Source organism: Pollachius pollachius (assembly GCF_949987615.1).
Source record: "Pollachius pollachius genome assembly, chromosome: 11".
Lineage (NCBI taxonomy): Eukaryota > Metazoa > Chordata > Actinopteri > Gadiformes > Gadidae > Pollachius > Pollachius pollachius.
In genome coordinates, this window is record NC_136944.1 from 17,571,386 (window position 1) to 17,587,945 (window position 16,560).

The window sequence follows — 16,560 nt, forward strand, 5'->3', positions numbered from 1 at the left end:
GTGCGTGTATTAGCGTATTGGTAGGGGTCCGTGGCTGGTTTGTGTCCAGGGCCCCTGGTCATGTTAATCCGTCCTTGGGTCCCTGCTGCCCCTCGTCCCCTCTCGTCCCTGGGCCTTCTGCGTCATTCCTTCGTGTGTGTCTCCCTGCAGGCCTGTGACGGATGTCATCCCAGCAGGATGTGTGGAGGGCTTTAAGGGCATCCACAAGACGGTCAGTATCCTGCATCATAAGCCGATCTACCCCACATTACTACACTAAAGTAACACTATACTAAGACTAAAGTTATGGTTAGACTTGGACGTCGACGCAATGACCACGCAGTCACTTCGACGCAATCGTGAACCCATTTGGTTCTGCGTCGGGTTTATGGCGGGTTAACGTTAGCGGACCAATCACAGCCCTTGATGCTGCGGTAACATTGCGTCTCGACGCATGGTTACAAATTTCGGGGCCGCACGTCAGGCCCTTGCGTTGGACGCAAGGTGGGTCCGCAAGGACATAATTGGTCCGTAAACCCCCTTGTGTTGGGTCGACGTCCAACCATAACTCTACCTTAAGGCAGCTGTAAACATAAAAAATGTATTGGTTGCAAAGAATGATCCTGTGCATCTCCGGCTTACCTCTGTGTTTGGACTGCTGAAAGTATCTCGTAATCTTATAGTGTATCTAGGCTTACGAGATCTGACGGACCAAAGTCCAAAGTCTGGATTGATTCGCCTGTGGCGACTCAATCCATATGGAACATATAATTTATGTGTTTCTTTCCCTTTTCCAGCTTCTGGACAAAAAGCAGTACAGGTAACCTGAGAGCAAATGTCGTCACACTCGTGTGTAGAATAACATCAAATGCTACTCGTTCTGATCTTTACTTATCATTAACGACAGTCTGTTTCGTTTTCATACAGGAGCTTCAGCGGTGAGCTCATGAGACCTGCAAGTAAGTTGAGCATAAACAAAATTATAAGACGTATCCAAAGAACGTTCTGAATGCAACGCTTTGCGATCTGTTCTTCCGATTCGCCATAATGGAATGTCACGGTGGACCATATCCCTTTGTACACTAAACTGCTATTAACCATCTCAATGTGGCCCCCTCACCTTCTCAGTGTGCACGCTGATAGAGAAGATGTCCCTCTCCAAGATGCCTCTGAAAGACGACCCCGTCATAGGTACCTCCTCCTTCTGTTCGTACTGGACCACATGGTGTATGCGGCCTGGCGTCTTGCTGTTGTCCTGGTGTTCAAAGCGTTGTGATGATGCTTGTTTTCCCAGAGGGCTGGCAGTGGCTCATCGACGACACCCTGAAGGGCCTTCACCTCATGTCGTCCCGTACCAGAGATGTCGTCAGGGTAACCGCAGCATTCCCGCATCCCACAGACGTTCCATTGTTCTCCCCCGCGCTTCTTTTTGATGCGCAAATAAAAAAAAACAGGCTTTTCTTCCCCGTTCCCCCCGCCCCCACTGGGTGAACAAACAGACCGTGCTGCTGGCTTGTGTGTTCTTCATGTACCCCTCAACAATGGCTTTCGTTGTTCCCCTGCGCAGGACTCAGCCATCGGTGCGCTGGCTGCGCTGTGTGACGAGTACTACCAGGTCGGACCGGGCCAGGCGGACCCACACGTCCAGGGTGAGAACCAGCCCCCCGTCACACCCTCTGGGGTCACCTAACGCAAGACACATAACCCCATAACCTGCTGGTGTTCATGTCTGTAGGGGAGTCTCTGTTTATCCCGGCGTGAGTTAGGTCAAGTCAAATTGAATTCTCCCACTATGGGAGATGAGGATGCAGCAAGGTACGAACAAACACACCAACAAAGAGACACAGACTAAGATAACAGTTAGTGATGGAAACACCATCAAAACACAAAACGACAGAGACCAGTACATAAAAACACATAAGATACAGTGCAAGATCGCTAGGTAGGGAGGCCAAGATAAGCAGTCAAGGTTTACATAAACCGTGTTGGTCCGAGTGTGTGTTCGAGTGTTAATGTGTGCATTTCGCCTCGTCTCTGAGCGTGCGTTCAAGTGTTGGTGTGTGTTTGTTTGTGAACATGCGTGGCGAATGTTTGAGTGTGTCTTGAGTGCCCTTTCATGCAGCCCTGTTTTTTGCGTGTGTGTGTGTGTGTGTGTGTGTGTGTGTGTGTGTGTGTGTGTTGGGACCCCCTCAGACCTCCTGGTGTCCCAGTACGTGGCAGGTCTGAAGAGTCCAGAGGTTCTGACTCGCAGCAGCTCTGCCCTGGCCCTGGGCTGCCTGCCCAAAAGCATGACCCGCACCAAACTGCAGCAGGTGTGCTAACAGCTTCTTGTTTACACTCTGTCACATACACACAAGCATCCTATTGACTCAGTTGAACATGGTGTGTGTGTGTGTGTGTGTGTTAGATCCTGGAGAGCCTGGGAGGGGCCTGTGTGGCGGGCCAGAAGGAAGTGAGCTTCACCGAGGGGAGGAGGGATGCAGTCAGAGCCATCGCTCAGTGAGTACCGCCTCTTACCCTGGACCCGGCGTCTTCACGCTAACCTCGTGCACTAGAAAGCACAAAGCCATGCACCCCATATTGTATATACCGCCATCTTGTTCAGGAGACGTTGTTCGCTCAGAACAATGGACCCTTTTCATTGAGGCGTCGTCGCAGGAACAACACGGGTGTCGCTCATTCCACAGAATTTCAGGGCTGGTCCTTTACGATGTACCAGGGCGAGGGTAGTAGACTCATTGCACTAGTGGAGTCTACTACCTGTGCCCTGGTACATACCATAACATCTTGGTGAAAACCGTCCATACTGCGGTTGAAACGACGTGCACCATCGTGTCTCTGGGATCACTAAGGCCAGGGGCTTGTTGCTTCCTAGCCTGTATCTTGCTGACCCCCCCCCCCCCACCCACTGGCTCCTGGTTCCCATGCCGTCTTGTTGCCCACTCAGGTGGGGTATGGAGGGATTATGGGTCTTTGCTCGGGTGTGGATTGAAGGACTAGAATCAACAGCCAGCTGCACCTACCTGCCAGACCTGAAAGACATGTTCACCTGTTGCTAGCCCCCGTGTTTATTTCAGCTTGTTTGGGAGAAAAGCTAACTATTGGACTGACGTTCTTTCTTTCTTTCTTTCCTATTATTTAATCTATTCCCCCTTTCTTTCTTTCTCTCTTGTTGTCTCCCTCTCTCTCTCCCTCTCTCTCTTGTTGTCTCCCTCTCTCTCTCACTCCTCTCTTGTTGTCTCCCTCTCTCTCTCACTCTCTCTTGTTGTCTCCCTCTCTCTCTCACTCTCTCTTGTTGTCTCCCTCTCTCTCTCCCTCTCTCTCTTGTTGTCTCCCTCTCTCTCTCACTCTCTCTCTTGTTGTCTCCCTCTCTCTCTCACTCTCTCTCTTGTCTCCCTCTCTCTCATTCTCTCTCTTGTTGTCTCCCTCTCTCTCCCTCTCTCTCTTGTTGTCTCCCTCTCTCACTCTATCTCTTGTTGTCTCCCTCTCTCTCTCCCTCTCTCTCTTGTTGTCTCCCACTCTCTCTCCCTCTCTCTCTTGTTGTCTCCCTCTCTCTCTTGTTGTCTCCCTTTCTCTCTCACTCTCTCTCTTGTTGTCTCCCTCTCTCTCTCGCTCTCTCTCTTGTTGTCTCCCTCTCTCTCTCACTCTCTCTCTTGTTGTCTCCCTCCCTCTCTCCCTCACTATCTTGTTGTCTCCCTCTCTCTCTCACTCTCTCTCTGGCTCAGACTGTGTGTGAAGGTGGGCGTCTCCGCCCAGGGTACCCCAGACTCGGTCATCTGCTCTGGGAACATAGGGCAGGTCTACCGGCCCCTGCTCCAAAGCATGGGGGACTACACCACCGACAGCAGGGGCGACGTGGGGTCCTGGTAAGATAGACCGTCACACAGACACAAAGACACACGATCCATCCAGGGGTGAATGCACATTCTGCACCCGGGGCTGTGGCCTCAGGGCCAGGGAATGTGCCTCTGGGTGTGTCTGTGTCGCCCCTGTCCTATAGGTGGCCTCCAGGCACCCTTTACCTGCACGCGAGGAATGTCACCTAGCGGGTCATTTGTCGCCAGCCTTGCCACTTCAGAAGCCATGTTGTGAACGTCTGTGTTACATTTTTTCCTATTTGTATTTTGCCAATGTTCCAAATCGGTTAACGTCGTACATCAGCGACAAGATCGATTTTCGTTCTTGTTATTTGCCATTCTTGTTTTTTCGTGAAACCTCCGTGAAACCTTCCTGATGCAGAGGTTTCACCCTCCCTCCCCCCTCCCCCCTCCACCTGTCCTTTCTGTTCTCCCTCCCCCTCCCCCTCCCTGAGAAATTCCACCTGTGCGCCTCTCCGCCGTGCACCTGTTCCCACCTGTTTGAGTTTTGAGCAGATTACTCAACTGTTGCAATAACTGGCCGGGTGTGGCTCACCACACTCTGATCCAGAAGGAGTGTTGTTTAGCGTTTCACATAAACATAAGGCACCCCGCGGCCATCTGGCGCTGTCAACGGGTACTGAGAGCTCGCGGCGGTGGGCCGAGGGAGGGAGCCATCAGGGAGGGGACGACATACCAGCACCGGGGCACGTTTAGCGACGCACTCTGCAGCTGCACCCGCTCTCTCTCTGCGTGTCTCTTACGTGCGTTCAGACGAAGCGTGTTATTACTGGGCATTGAGAATGAATGTGCAAAGACGGAACCATTTTGAAGTGTAACAACGGAGGCTGAACTAGGGTTGTGCCATTAATCGAGAGGAGATTTCTAAGTTCTCAGTTTCATAGAGGTTTTTTTTGGAGAGAATGATGAATGAATGCATCATGTTTGCACACGCAAAAAGAATCGTTTGAATAATCGTGATTTCAATATTTACCAAAATAATCGTGATTATGATTTTTGCCATAATCGAGCAGCCTGAGGCTGACCTCTCGGTTCTGTATGAAGCGTGGGTTTGCGGAGATAATCCTCATCGGGACTCTGTGACGTGGCCCAGATCCGTACAGAGCTGCCTGCGTCTATGCTTTGGCGTCACGGCAATGTGCACACAAGGGAGAAGTATATCGTCTCCTACCCCATATGCAACTGTTAATTAACATGTGTTAATAAACTGGTGAGCCAGTCCTGAAAGGGAGATTGATTTTGCTCCATACAAAAATGTATTGGAAAAAGTATCAATGTAAAAAAGACAAAATCATTAAAAAATGTACAAAAGGTGGTCGGTGTATCGCAACCAAATGAAGAGTGATTGGATTTCACCGGGTGCATTCATTTATTCTCGTGTCTAGCTGTTATTGTAAACAATACGCCCTCTTCCCCGCTCAACCAATCGGTGATCACTCGACGCGTTCCTCTGCAGAGAAGGGCGATGCATCGCTAAGCTCTTGGAGGACTGCGCCTCTGTGAGTGTGCGCAGGTCATCGAACGGCCAGAGAGCCGCGCACGGTCCGACCGAGATCTATGAAGATGTTTGCATACAAGCAGGACTATTTGTCCCGTCAGTTGGGTTTGGCCTTGATAAATTGTCTGTTGATTTGTTGTGTGTGTGTGTGTGTGTGTGCGTGCGTGTCCAGGGTGAGGGAGGCAGCCATGACCAGCCTGATGGAGGTGACCCTCCTAGTGGTCAGCACGGCCACAGAGCTCCTCGCACCTGACCTGTGAGTACACTTTGGACACAAACTACATTTCCCAGCAGCATTACGATGAGGGTAAGGGGGGTTGGGTTGTGCCACGTTTGACCAATCAGAGTGTTGACCAGTGCCTTGATTAGGTGACTCTAGTAGTGAAAGTCCTTCAGAAGCATAAATTCTAACCTTATTTAGTTTCCTAAAGACTACATCAAAGACACATACATATATATGCAAAACAAATATAATGTTTTGTAAGCCAACCTTCCAGTTAACCTTTAAACTAAGCATGTCCCAGCCGCTGTGCAGCCGAAATCATGTTAATGTTTAGTGCTGGCAGGCTTGACTTTCAACCACTAACTACGTTACGTCTTAAACACTTGTTCTGCCTTTTGAACCACCCATTGAAAACATGCTCGCACAGGACTTCAGGATGATGATGATGATGATGGTGTGTGTGTGTGTGTGTGTGTGTGTGTGTGTGTGTGTGTATGCGTATGCGCAGGGTGGAGCGCATGATGTGCTGCATCGCCCAGCAGGCAGCGGAAAAGATCGACCGCTACAGGGCTCACGCGGGCATGGTCTTCCTGCGCCTCCTCCACTGCTCCGACCCCGCAGTACCGCACATCCACCACAGGGAGGAGCTGCTGAGCATCTTCCCCCTGTGAGTCGGGCGGGCCAGCGGCTTGTCACAGTCGACGCTTGTCGTTGTCTTTCATCTGTGTCACCGCAGGTTAGACACGGGTTGTCACATGAATCTCGGGTATGTTTTGAATACCGAGTGCAGATGTCCCCTGGGGCAGGCGTGTGAATGTTTGACTCACAGCCAAAGGATTCTGGGTTCGACCCCGAGGTCTGTGACTTGTTTGGATGAAAGAAAAAAAAAAAAAGACTTGTTTGTAGATGTAAATGTAGGCTTTTCTTAGCTCATTTCCACAGTCTTGACGTTCACCAATTCAACAAAATCCGCCCCCCAAAAATCTGTTTATTGTATCATTTGATATCAATCAAATAAACCTATGACCTCTACCCCTAAGGGATTTAGTGTCTATCGACAACTTGTCCATACTGGCAGGCGTGCATTTTGACTTGATAACACGATGCCAGCGTTTCCACTCCCCTTCATATGAAGCATGCGACTGGCTTACGCAAGGCTGGCAAGCTGGTTCTATGGGGTCAAAACAATCTCATTAATAATGAACGCACAGAGAAGGATTCACAAAATTTTGTATTTTGGGATTCATGTATCAATTACTCTCTTCTCACAAATACATTTAAATGCACACACAAATGGATATCGGTATGTACAAATGTAAAATAAATCCATAAACAAAAATAAGTTTCACAAACACATTTCTGATCCACACACAAATGTGCCTTGTTTTAAATAAATGTAATATAAATCCATAAATATATTAATTTAAAAAATATTTGCAATTTACATCAAAAATGTATTTGGATGTTGTTACATTCATATACAAACTGTTAAACTTGAATTAACAAGACGCTTTTCATTTGTGAACTTGTTTGCATTTGTGTGTGAACTGGTCTGTATTTATGTGTGGATTTTTGAGACTCTCCTGAAGTGGCTTGATTCACAAATGCATTTTTTTTCAACAAGGAACTCTCTGTAGCCAATCAGATGCCTCCCTCGTTTTCAGCCAATCACATGACTGCAGTTTCGGCCTGTGAGTCCAGCCTCCGAGCCTCCCAGTTCCCTCGTTCCCCAGTTCCCATCGTACACAACAATCTCTAAGTGGCGAAGAAGTCAAAGCTGCGTCACATTTTGAACTACACACTTTTTCCATCTAGTTTCGACTGGGTTTGGGATTGTCGGTGCCGTTAAAGTAGTAAACGGCTCCCACAATGTAAAAACCCAGTCACTGCAGTCATGTGATTGGCTGAAAACGAAGGAGGCGTCTGATTGGCTACAGAGAGTTCCTTGTTGAAAAAAATGCATTTGTGAATCCAGCCACGTCAGGAGAGTCTCAAAAATCCACACATAAATACAGTCCAGTTCCCACAGAAATGCAAACAAGTTCACAAATGAAAAGCGTCTTGTAAATTCAAGTTTAACAGTTTGTATATAAATGTAACAACATCCAAATACAATTTGATAAAAATTGCAAATATTTCTTTAATTCATATATTTATGGATTTATATTACATTTATTTAAAACAAGGCACATTTTTGTGTGCATTGAAATGTATTTATGAGAAGAGAGTAATTTATATATAAATCACAAAATACAAAATTTTGTGAATCCTTCTCTGTGCATTCATTATTAATGAGACTGTTCTGACCCCATATGGTTCTGTCACTTTTTGAACAACCCAACCAAATCCTGGAGAATCATCCATGCGTTCATCCCTAGGTTGTTAGTGCTGCACTTATTCCTTATTTGGCGACACTAAGAAGTAGTGAACACGATACTATATGTCATCTTACCATTGTCTCTCTCTTAGCGTGCCTTAGCCCCAGCTTAGAGGATGTCAGAGTGAGTTGATGAGTTTGATTAGTTTGGTCTGTACTGGAACACTGGTCTTCATTCATGCTATGAGCTAGACCTGTGCACTTCCCTCCTACATGTAACATTTGTGAACTGATATTACCTACACTACTAACATATACTAGAACCTGCAATTATTTTCATTTTCAAAAGTATATGAAGAGACTGAGCTCCCAGTTTTATGTTTGAACACCCAGCCTTAATAGAGCTCGTTAGTCCGCCGCTTCCGGTAGACCCCCATGGGACCGCTGAGATCGTAAAATATGAATGGGTTTTAATGGAGGGAAAGTAATTATCTTCTGGTCCCAGTCTTTATATGCCCTGGATTACACATATGTTGATTGTGGATTTAAGTGATATTTTTTCATGCCAAGAGTTTGACCGTTTATTGTGCAATTGTTCAGTTAAATGCTGTAGAGAAAACAAGCCGAGAAAGACTACACGTCTCGTATGTGACGTCACGCTCCCTGCGACTGGCGTGGACAAGACCGACAATCTCCCCATCGGCATAACTGAAACTCTCCACATGCCCCGACTTATACTGGTTTTCACCTCTTTCGATGCTGTTATCCTCCCCTTGGAAAAAAGCAGTAAAGTGGAGCAGAGAGATCGCCATGTCTGCACAAGAGTGGTGGTGCCGTGTATCATTCGCGTCGAGAGCAGCGAAGAGCTGTAGTTCACAAAGCGGCCTCACACAAAACCTAACCTTTTCAAACTTCTTTGCAACAACACGTGTAATCCAGGGCATATAAAGACTGGGACCAGAAAATTATCACTTTCTCTCCATTGAAACCCATTCATATTTTACGATCTCAGAGGTCCCATGGGGGTCTACCGGAAGGGGGCGGACTACTGCGAGCTCTATGGTGGTGTCGGTACTGATGGTGGATGCATGCCCCCTCTCTCCCCCTCTGTGTGTTCCAGTGAGACGGGGACCACTCTGAACTGGAACGCTCCCTCGCACGCCTTTCCCTACATCACCCAGCTGCTGGGCCTGGAGCACTACCGCTACCACGCGCTGCTGGGGCTCACCGTGTCCGTGGGCGGGCTCACCTGCTCCACGGTAGGCACCGCACGCTAGAACGGCCGCTACGGGGGTCAAGGCTGGTCCCGGTCCACTACAGTCATCGAGTCTGGTTCACCGCAGTGGTCCAGTCTGGTCCCGGTCCACTTTATTGATCAAGTCTGGTTCACTGCAGTGGTCTAGTCTGGTCCCGGTCCACTTTATTGATCAAGTCTGGTTCACTGCAGTGGTCTAGTCTGGTCCCGGTCCACTTTATTGATCAAGTCTGGTTCACTGCAGTGATCAAGTCTGGTTTACTGCAGTGGTCTAGTCTGATCCCGGTCCACTTTATTGATCAAGTCCGGATCAGTTTAATGGTCTAGTCCGGTCCGGGTCCACTTTATTGATCGAGTCTGGTTCACTGCAGTGGTCTAGTCTGGTCCCGGTCCACTTTATTGATCAAGTCTGGTTCACTGCAGTGGTCTAGTCTGGTCCCGGTCCACTTTATTGATCAAGTCTGGTTCACTGCAGTGATCAAGTCTGGTTTACTGCAGTGGTCTAGTCTGATCCCGGTCCACTTTATTGATCAAGTCCGGATCAGTTTAATGGTCTAGTCCGGTCCGGGTCCACTTTATTGATCGAGTCTGGTTCACTGCAGTGGTCTAGTCTGGTCCCGGTCCACTTTATTGATCAAGTCCGGATCAGTTTAATGGTCTAGTCCGGTCCCGGTCCACTAAATTAATGTAGTCTGGTTCAGTTTATTGGTCTTTTCTGGGCCTGGTAAACTATATTGATGAGGTCTGGTTCACTTGAGTGGTCTGGTGTGGTCCTGGTCCACTACGGTTGTCTAGTCTGGTCCCCCATAGTGGTCTACTCCGGTCCACTAGTGAACTAGTTCGGTCCATTAGTGGTCTACTCCGGTCCACTAGTGATCTAGTCCGGTCGACTATAATGGTGTAGTCCGGTCGACTATAGTGATCTAGTCCGGTCCGCTATAGTGATCTAGTCCGGTCCGCTATAGTGATCTAGTCCGTTCGCTATAGTGATCTAGTCCGGTCCGCTATAGTGATCTAGTCCGGTCCACTATAGTGATCTAGTCCGGTCCACTATAGTGATCTAGTCCGGTCCACTATAGTGATCTAGTCTGGTGCACTATAGTGATCTAGTCCGGTCCACTATAGTGATCTAGTCCGGTCCGCTATAGTGATCTAGTCCGGTCCGCTATAGTGATCTAGTCCGGTCCGCTATAGTGATCTAGTCTGGTGCACTATAGAAGTGTAGTCCGGTCCACTATAGTGATCTAGTCCGGTCCACTATAGTGATCTAGTCTGGTGCACTATAGTGATCTAGTCTGGTGCACTATAGAAGTGTAGTCCGGTCCACCATAGTGATCTAGTCCGGTCCACTATAGTGATCTAGTCTGGTGCACTATAGTGATCTAGTCTGGTGCACTATAGAAGTGTAGTCCGGTCCACTATAATGTTGTGGTGGTCCACCTTGATTAGATTACTTGATGATTTTCTCTTTAGGTTGACTTTTTAGGTTGTTATTTTATAAATTGATAAATGCCAGATTTATGAATTTACCTAATTTTGAAGAATAATGATATTGAATAATCAAATTGAGCAGTAATAAAGTAGTAGTAAGTGATTAGCTGTAATTAAATAAAGTAATTCAATTAATTAGTAGCAATAAAGTTGAACGAATTGTAATTGTTTTAGATAGCGGGAAGTAGTAGAAAATAGTATCAGGGGTTTGTGATTCTCAATTGCCAATCATTTGAGGAATATATATTCCCTGTTAGTTCTGCACTTTTCCCCTCCTCTAGGTTGTGCCATTGCAACAGTCTTCCCTCCCAGCCTTGTGTTGTGTTACTGTATGACTGTCAATGGGAGAAGGCCTTTCCCCAAACAACTGAAAAACAAGAAAGTCTAGAAAGTGGATCTGAAACCCAACAACCAAATTGGCCCAAGGAAATCAAAACAAGAAGAGGCTCTTCTTACACCCAGCTCCTCGGAACTGGAGATATAAAAAAATATTATCTGGTTTGGCTGGCAGGTGCAAGTCTGTATGTGGGACAGAATGCACTGCGCGTTGCTCAAAGGCCCCAAGGCGAATGTTAGTGGGTCGTACCTGGATTGGGGCGCGTCTGTACCCATCAGCGTCAATGGGTTTCCCGCACTTACAGGTGCACCAAACAATCCTTTTCTCACAGTCCGGTGCTGAAGCACAAACGAGGCAAATGGAAGAACAACATGCATCTGTCATCATCAACATCAGCATCATCAACATCGATCCGTTTCTCTATCCCTGATGAAGACTCTGGAAAATGTCTGTCGGACAGACTCCCATGCACACGCACGAACACGCACACACACAAATACACAAACTAAAACACACACACAAGTGCACACACTTAAACACTCACACAAGTAAACACACTTAAACACTCACGCACACACACCAAAACACACATCAAAACACACACCAACACACACACCAACACAGACACCAAAACACACACACACACAAACACACCCACAAACACACAGCGAAACACACAAAGTGAAACACAGACATATACACACACAAAGTGAAACACAGACATATACACACACGCACACCAAAACACACCCACACACACACACACCTGGGACCATGCCCCCTCCCCCACCACCTGCCTTAGTTTCACCAACGGTTTCACCAAAAACAAGATTGTCATTTCATCCCACTTTTTTTCCCCTTTCTTTCTATCTCTCCCAAACGTTTTTTTTTAAATGTCTGATGACCTGGCCTCGCTCTCCCTGTGTCTGCCACACCGGTTCCTCCCCCGCTCGGAGGCTGAGTGAGAGGGAACGTGCCGGGGCAGGCGCCAGGCTTCCTGATCCCTGCAGGACCTGCTTGTTTATGCTGCTCCCCAGGGCAGCTGCTGCTGGGACAGCCTGCGTCATCTCGGCTGATCACACATCATTCCCGGGGCCCTTTCATTCCGTGTCTGGCCAGCAAGGCGCGCTGCAGCTTCCAAGTCAGACGGAACGCAGCGCTCATGGAGGCCTAGGTGCAGTTGTCCCGAAACACCGTTCAATCGGTGTGTGAGTCGATAGTCTCGCTGTGATTAGTAACATGTTGTTAAGCTGTGATGTATTTCTGTCAAATTTTGGCGAGATCTATTCCTTCAAAATTTTGCACATTGCAAATGTTCCCCGGAGTAGCGGTCTCACAAATCAGAACATCAGAAACCTGATCAACCTGCTCAAATATGCACGTTTTTATTTATTTTACTTCAAATGAGTTTCGACCATTCATGTTCCTTGGGGCGGGGATCTGAAGGTCAGCTGCGGTTCAGCTGACTGGCAGAACCACAGAGAATGTGATATGGCTGACCATCAACTTGGAGGGACAAATAAATCTGTCTGGCTGTGATCTTTCAAAACAGAAAACAAACAAACTACTACGAGGCAAAAACTCAGGCAAACTGGCAATAAATGCGGCTTAAATGTTCATGCAGCTTAAATGTTCATCAGTATATATATATATTATATATTTTTGACAAACACGCTTGAATCAATATCATTCATCTGCATGACCTCCTTGTCCGCGTCAATGAGTCAGCGTTGAGTCTTGCCACATCGGTTTGGTACGGCTCTCAGAGAAACATCTGGGCGATGACAGAGACGAGAGAAGGAATATTAATATTGCAGGGCAACAGCAAACGTCTATTAAAAACGTCTTTATTTTATGAGGACCGCATAATTAGGGAAGAATGCATAAAGGATTTTCCAGCACATTCCTTCAGCCATCACCTCGGCTCCGTGCCGTTGGAGTAACGCTGGAACGCTTCGACGGCTGAAACCAATATTCCTAAACAGCTTTATGTCCACGGTTTACCGAAGAGCAGGCTGTATAAAGAGGGCGTCCACAGGCTCAACAGGCCCTGTTGTTTTTTACTCCCTGCACGCAACACGCTGGCAAAGCCCAAAGCAATGGATAAGTTACCTCCATGTCGGAGTGATCTGAAGGATCATCATTGGATTAACATTTAGGGTATTTAGCAGACGCTTGTATCCCAAGCGATTGAGAATAAGTACACGTCACCCGTCAAACCCATCAGAAATTGTGCATTTGCACTGAAGAATAACGGGACATACTATTATTTAGTCAATGCTCAACAAAAGCCTACAGGTGGACTACGGACACAAGCCTTTGGCTAGGGCTCAAGCACCTTAACCACTGCACTGTCCTGCACTACAGGGTAGGAGCGTCTAAGCACAGTGATGACCTGCCCTGGTCGATGCCCCCTCCATGCCCCCCTCACTCCAGCGGTGGGGTTAGGACCGCTGCCCTTCTCCCTCGGTGGGCCTTGGGACTGAAGGAGCCCGTCTTAAGAGAGCTGCCTCCAGGCTATCAACAGAGGATTGGTGGGGCTTTGGTTATTTCTTACATTTGTACTTTGTTTACGGTTCTAATGAAGAAAAATATGGCCCGGGCCTTTTTTCTTCTTTGGCCCGAGCGCTCACAGCACAGAGGACGGCAAAGCGAGTGGACACCTGCCAACAATAGCCGTAAGCCTATTCCCTCCGTGCGGTTTTCTGGCACTTTGTTGGCTCTGTTTAGCCATCGCTGCTCTCCAACACCATCTCCCTCCCTCTTCTCCCCCTTCCCTGCCTCACCTCCATCCCCTCCCTCCCCCTCTCCCCCAGTTATTTTCCTCCTAGACCCTCGGAGGCTATGAGCACTGATATGTTTGGACAGGGCGGTGTTGGGGGAAACCAAGCCAGCACAGCATCCATCTCTTTGGAATTGACTGTTCTCACACGTATCCATATAATATACACAAGCTCACTCACATTCACCAGCACGCGTGCGCACACACACACACACACACACACAAAAGCCATGGGGAGAAAGCATTTGGGTTGACTTCCTTTGTCCTGGTTTGAACTGCAGTTGCTATCTCCATCTTTAATCAAAGCTCTGAAGCAGGGAAGAGCGGAAAAAAGTAAAGCCCACAAAGAACGGCCATTAGTCTGTTGTTTTCTTTCTCCAGCGACGTGACAGGTTGATTTCATTAGGTTTCTGGCAAATAGTCTGGCAAAATATATCATCCTCATCATCATATAATGTAACTCAAGAGTTGTTTCCAGGGTTCACTGGTTTGTGCCATAGTAAAAAAAAGAAAAACAAATGACTGTTGTTTATTATAGTTCAGCGGGAGTTGCATGTCTTTGAAATATGGTGTGGCATGTGGCCCAGAACAATTCGTTGTTAGGCCCTCCTTTTGTCTGTATATTAGCACTAGTTAGTCCGCATTGCTACCGTATCACTTACTACATCGTATGGGCATTCCCGTTGGATGTGGTGCTGTGTTTTCCTAGGATGTGTTCATAGAAAAACAACATAGATAGACACAGACAAAGGTAGCCTCGTCTTGACCTCCATGGCACCGAGCACTGACCCAGGGTGGCAGTCACACAGGGTTAGGGTTAGGTCACGTGACGTAGCGGTGATGCTCAATGCCGTGGGCCCCCTGTTTACCTCCTCCAGGTCCGCTTCTCGTCCCAGTCCCTGTTCGAGCACCTGAAGGGCATCCAGCAGGACAGCACCGCCCTGGGCCACTTCGGTGACACCCTGCTGAAGATCTTCAAAGACAACCTTCGCCGTGACCGGTATGCACACACAAACACAGAACCATGCATGCACGCAAGCACGCCCACATGCCCGTGCACACACACAAATGCACACACACACACATATGCACACACGCACGCACGCACGCATGCGCACACACACACATACAGAGACACACACACACAGAGAAACATACACACACACACACACAGACGCGCTCGCTCATTCGCTCACTCACTCACTCATTCACTCTCACACACACAGATGTTTGTGATCATTCTGCGTCGTCAAAACGCTGGTCTGTTTCTCCCCGCAGGGTGTCCATTCCTCTGCTGAAGATGCTCGATATGATACTCTCCAACAACTGCTTTGAAGTCTTCGCCACTCAAGAAGAGTAAGCGTCGCAGAGGGATGGTTTTACATGCTGTCCTAGTTCAGCCTCGCATCATGCTGTGTTTGTATCCAGGAAGTACGGACTCAAGGAAACGATCTTGGAATTTTCTTCCTTCACCTCTGCAGCCATCCGTTCTGCGTAGACCTGTTGGCGCTCTGCAAAGAGGAGATCAAGAAGTCCATGAGTATGCAGAAGCTTCCCTCCTGCATCGCTGTGTGAGTCCCGACCCAGCCAATCGACCCGCTTAAATTGGTTTTGTGTACCCGTTTGGGAGTGTGCGTGTGAGGGGAAAGTGTGTTGACATGACCGCCTTGCTCCAGGTTCTGTGGGCTGATCCAGTTCCGGGGGGCGGTCCGGAAGTTGGTTCTGTCCCAGCTGCTGGTGCTGCTGGGACATGGCCTGTTTGCGGTGAGTCTGCCACTTTGGATCAGATCAATCGGGACGCGATTGTGTCACTTCATCACTGTTATTGGTTTTGGAGAAATAATTGGATACAGTGTTACGGACATCTCTTGTTCAGCTGAATGGTGGCAATTGGGTAAATGAGAAGCTTATGGAGAGAATGGTCCGTGTTACAATTTGGAGTTGGTGTTGGTGTTCGGCCAGTCTAGGTGAAGGTTGTTGCTCATTGAATCTCCATATCTCCATGCCACCACCATTCACCTTCATCCGCAGGTGAGAAAAGAAACAGCCGGCCAGATGTACGAGATGCTGCTGACCTACGACGACGTGGTCGACGCCGAGGTTCTGGACGAGGCCATGACCCTTTTGAGCGACACGAACTGGTCAGTGGTGAACGTGAGCGCTGCGATCGTAGTGTCCCTCGTCTATTTTCCAGCGTGTTTCTGTGCGTATGCGCGTGTCCGTCTCTCACGGTGCGTTGCCCGATGTGCATTCCAGGGAGAATGACCTCGCCACCGTCCGGACGTTCAGGAATCAGCTCTCTGACATGCTGGGGGTGCCGCGTCCCCAGCTAGTTGTTAAGGTAACTGTTTAGGGATAGCACGCCCTAAGATGTACACAAGTGGATCTGGGCACTGATCAAGCTTGACGCCGTGTGGTGTGAAATGTAATCATTTGAGGTTTGAAACGTGTGTGTTTGGTATTTGGTATAAAGTATTCTGATCACTTGTGCTAGTTCTTCCAATTTCCATGTTTTATTTTGTTTTTTACTCTGATTAACTTTGAATCCTCTCTTCCTGTGACAGAGCCCCGCCTAGAAGGGCGGCTGAAACCAGTAACCCCTCAGCATGCACCCGTAGAGGAACAACGTAGAGGACGATCGATGAGGGCCGAGTTGACCACCGTGCTCCGCAGTCCAGAACCACTTACCATTAGTGCAATTTAAATGTTCACCGTTCAAATCCGTTTAAACCGTTCTAATCACAGTTGGATTGCAAAAAATAAAGATTGTTGGGCAAAAATAAATAGATGAAAACACCAA

At 48.0% G+C, this 16,560-nt stretch overlaps 1 protein-coding gene across 2 annotated transcripts in view; it reads left to right on the plus strand.

The window, feature by feature from the left end:
* Positions 1 to 16,560, plus strand: part of tbcd (tubulin folding cofactor D) — a 34,052-nt gene extending 17,492 nt beyond the window's left edge. The window contains exons 21-39 of one of the 2 annotated variants that reach the window (XM_079746515.1): positions 151 to 211; positions 777 to 799; positions 907 to 938; positions 1,108 to 1,170; positions 1,274 to 1,350; positions 1,547 to 1,628; positions 2,173 to 2,291; positions 2,387 to 2,478; positions 3,705 to 3,845; positions 5,528 to 5,611; positions 6,087 to 6,245; positions 9,016 to 9,154; positions 14,639 to 14,760; positions 15,039 to 15,116; positions 15,242 to 15,331; positions 15,437 to 15,524; positions 15,792 to 15,901; positions 16,017 to 16,101; positions 16,325 to 16,560. In XM_079746515.1, the coding sequence (XP_079602641.1) occupies positions 151 to 211; positions 777 to 799; positions 907 to 938; positions 1,108 to 1,170; positions 1,274 to 1,350; positions 1,547 to 1,628; positions 2,173 to 2,291; positions 2,387 to 2,478; positions 3,705 to 3,845; positions 5,528 to 5,611; positions 6,087 to 6,245; positions 9,016 to 9,154; positions 14,639 to 14,760; positions 15,039 to 15,116; positions 15,242 to 15,331; positions 15,437 to 15,524; positions 15,792 to 15,901; positions 16,017 to 16,101; positions 16,325 to 16,336 (1,657 nt within the window). In that variant the 3' untranslated portion in view covers positions 16,337 to 16,560. Of the gene's footprint in view, positions 1 to 150; positions 212 to 776; positions 800 to 906; positions 939 to 1,107; positions 1,171 to 1,273; positions 1,351 to 1,546; positions 1,629 to 2,172; positions 2,292 to 2,386; positions 2,479 to 3,704; positions 3,846 to 5,527; positions 5,612 to 6,086; positions 6,246 to 9,015; positions 9,155 to 14,638; positions 14,761 to 15,038; positions 15,117 to 15,188; positions 15,332 to 15,436; positions 15,530 to 15,791; positions 15,902 to 16,016; positions 16,102 to 16,324 lie in introns of those variants that run through there. The other variant, XR_013812258.1, reaches the window with a different exon arrangement.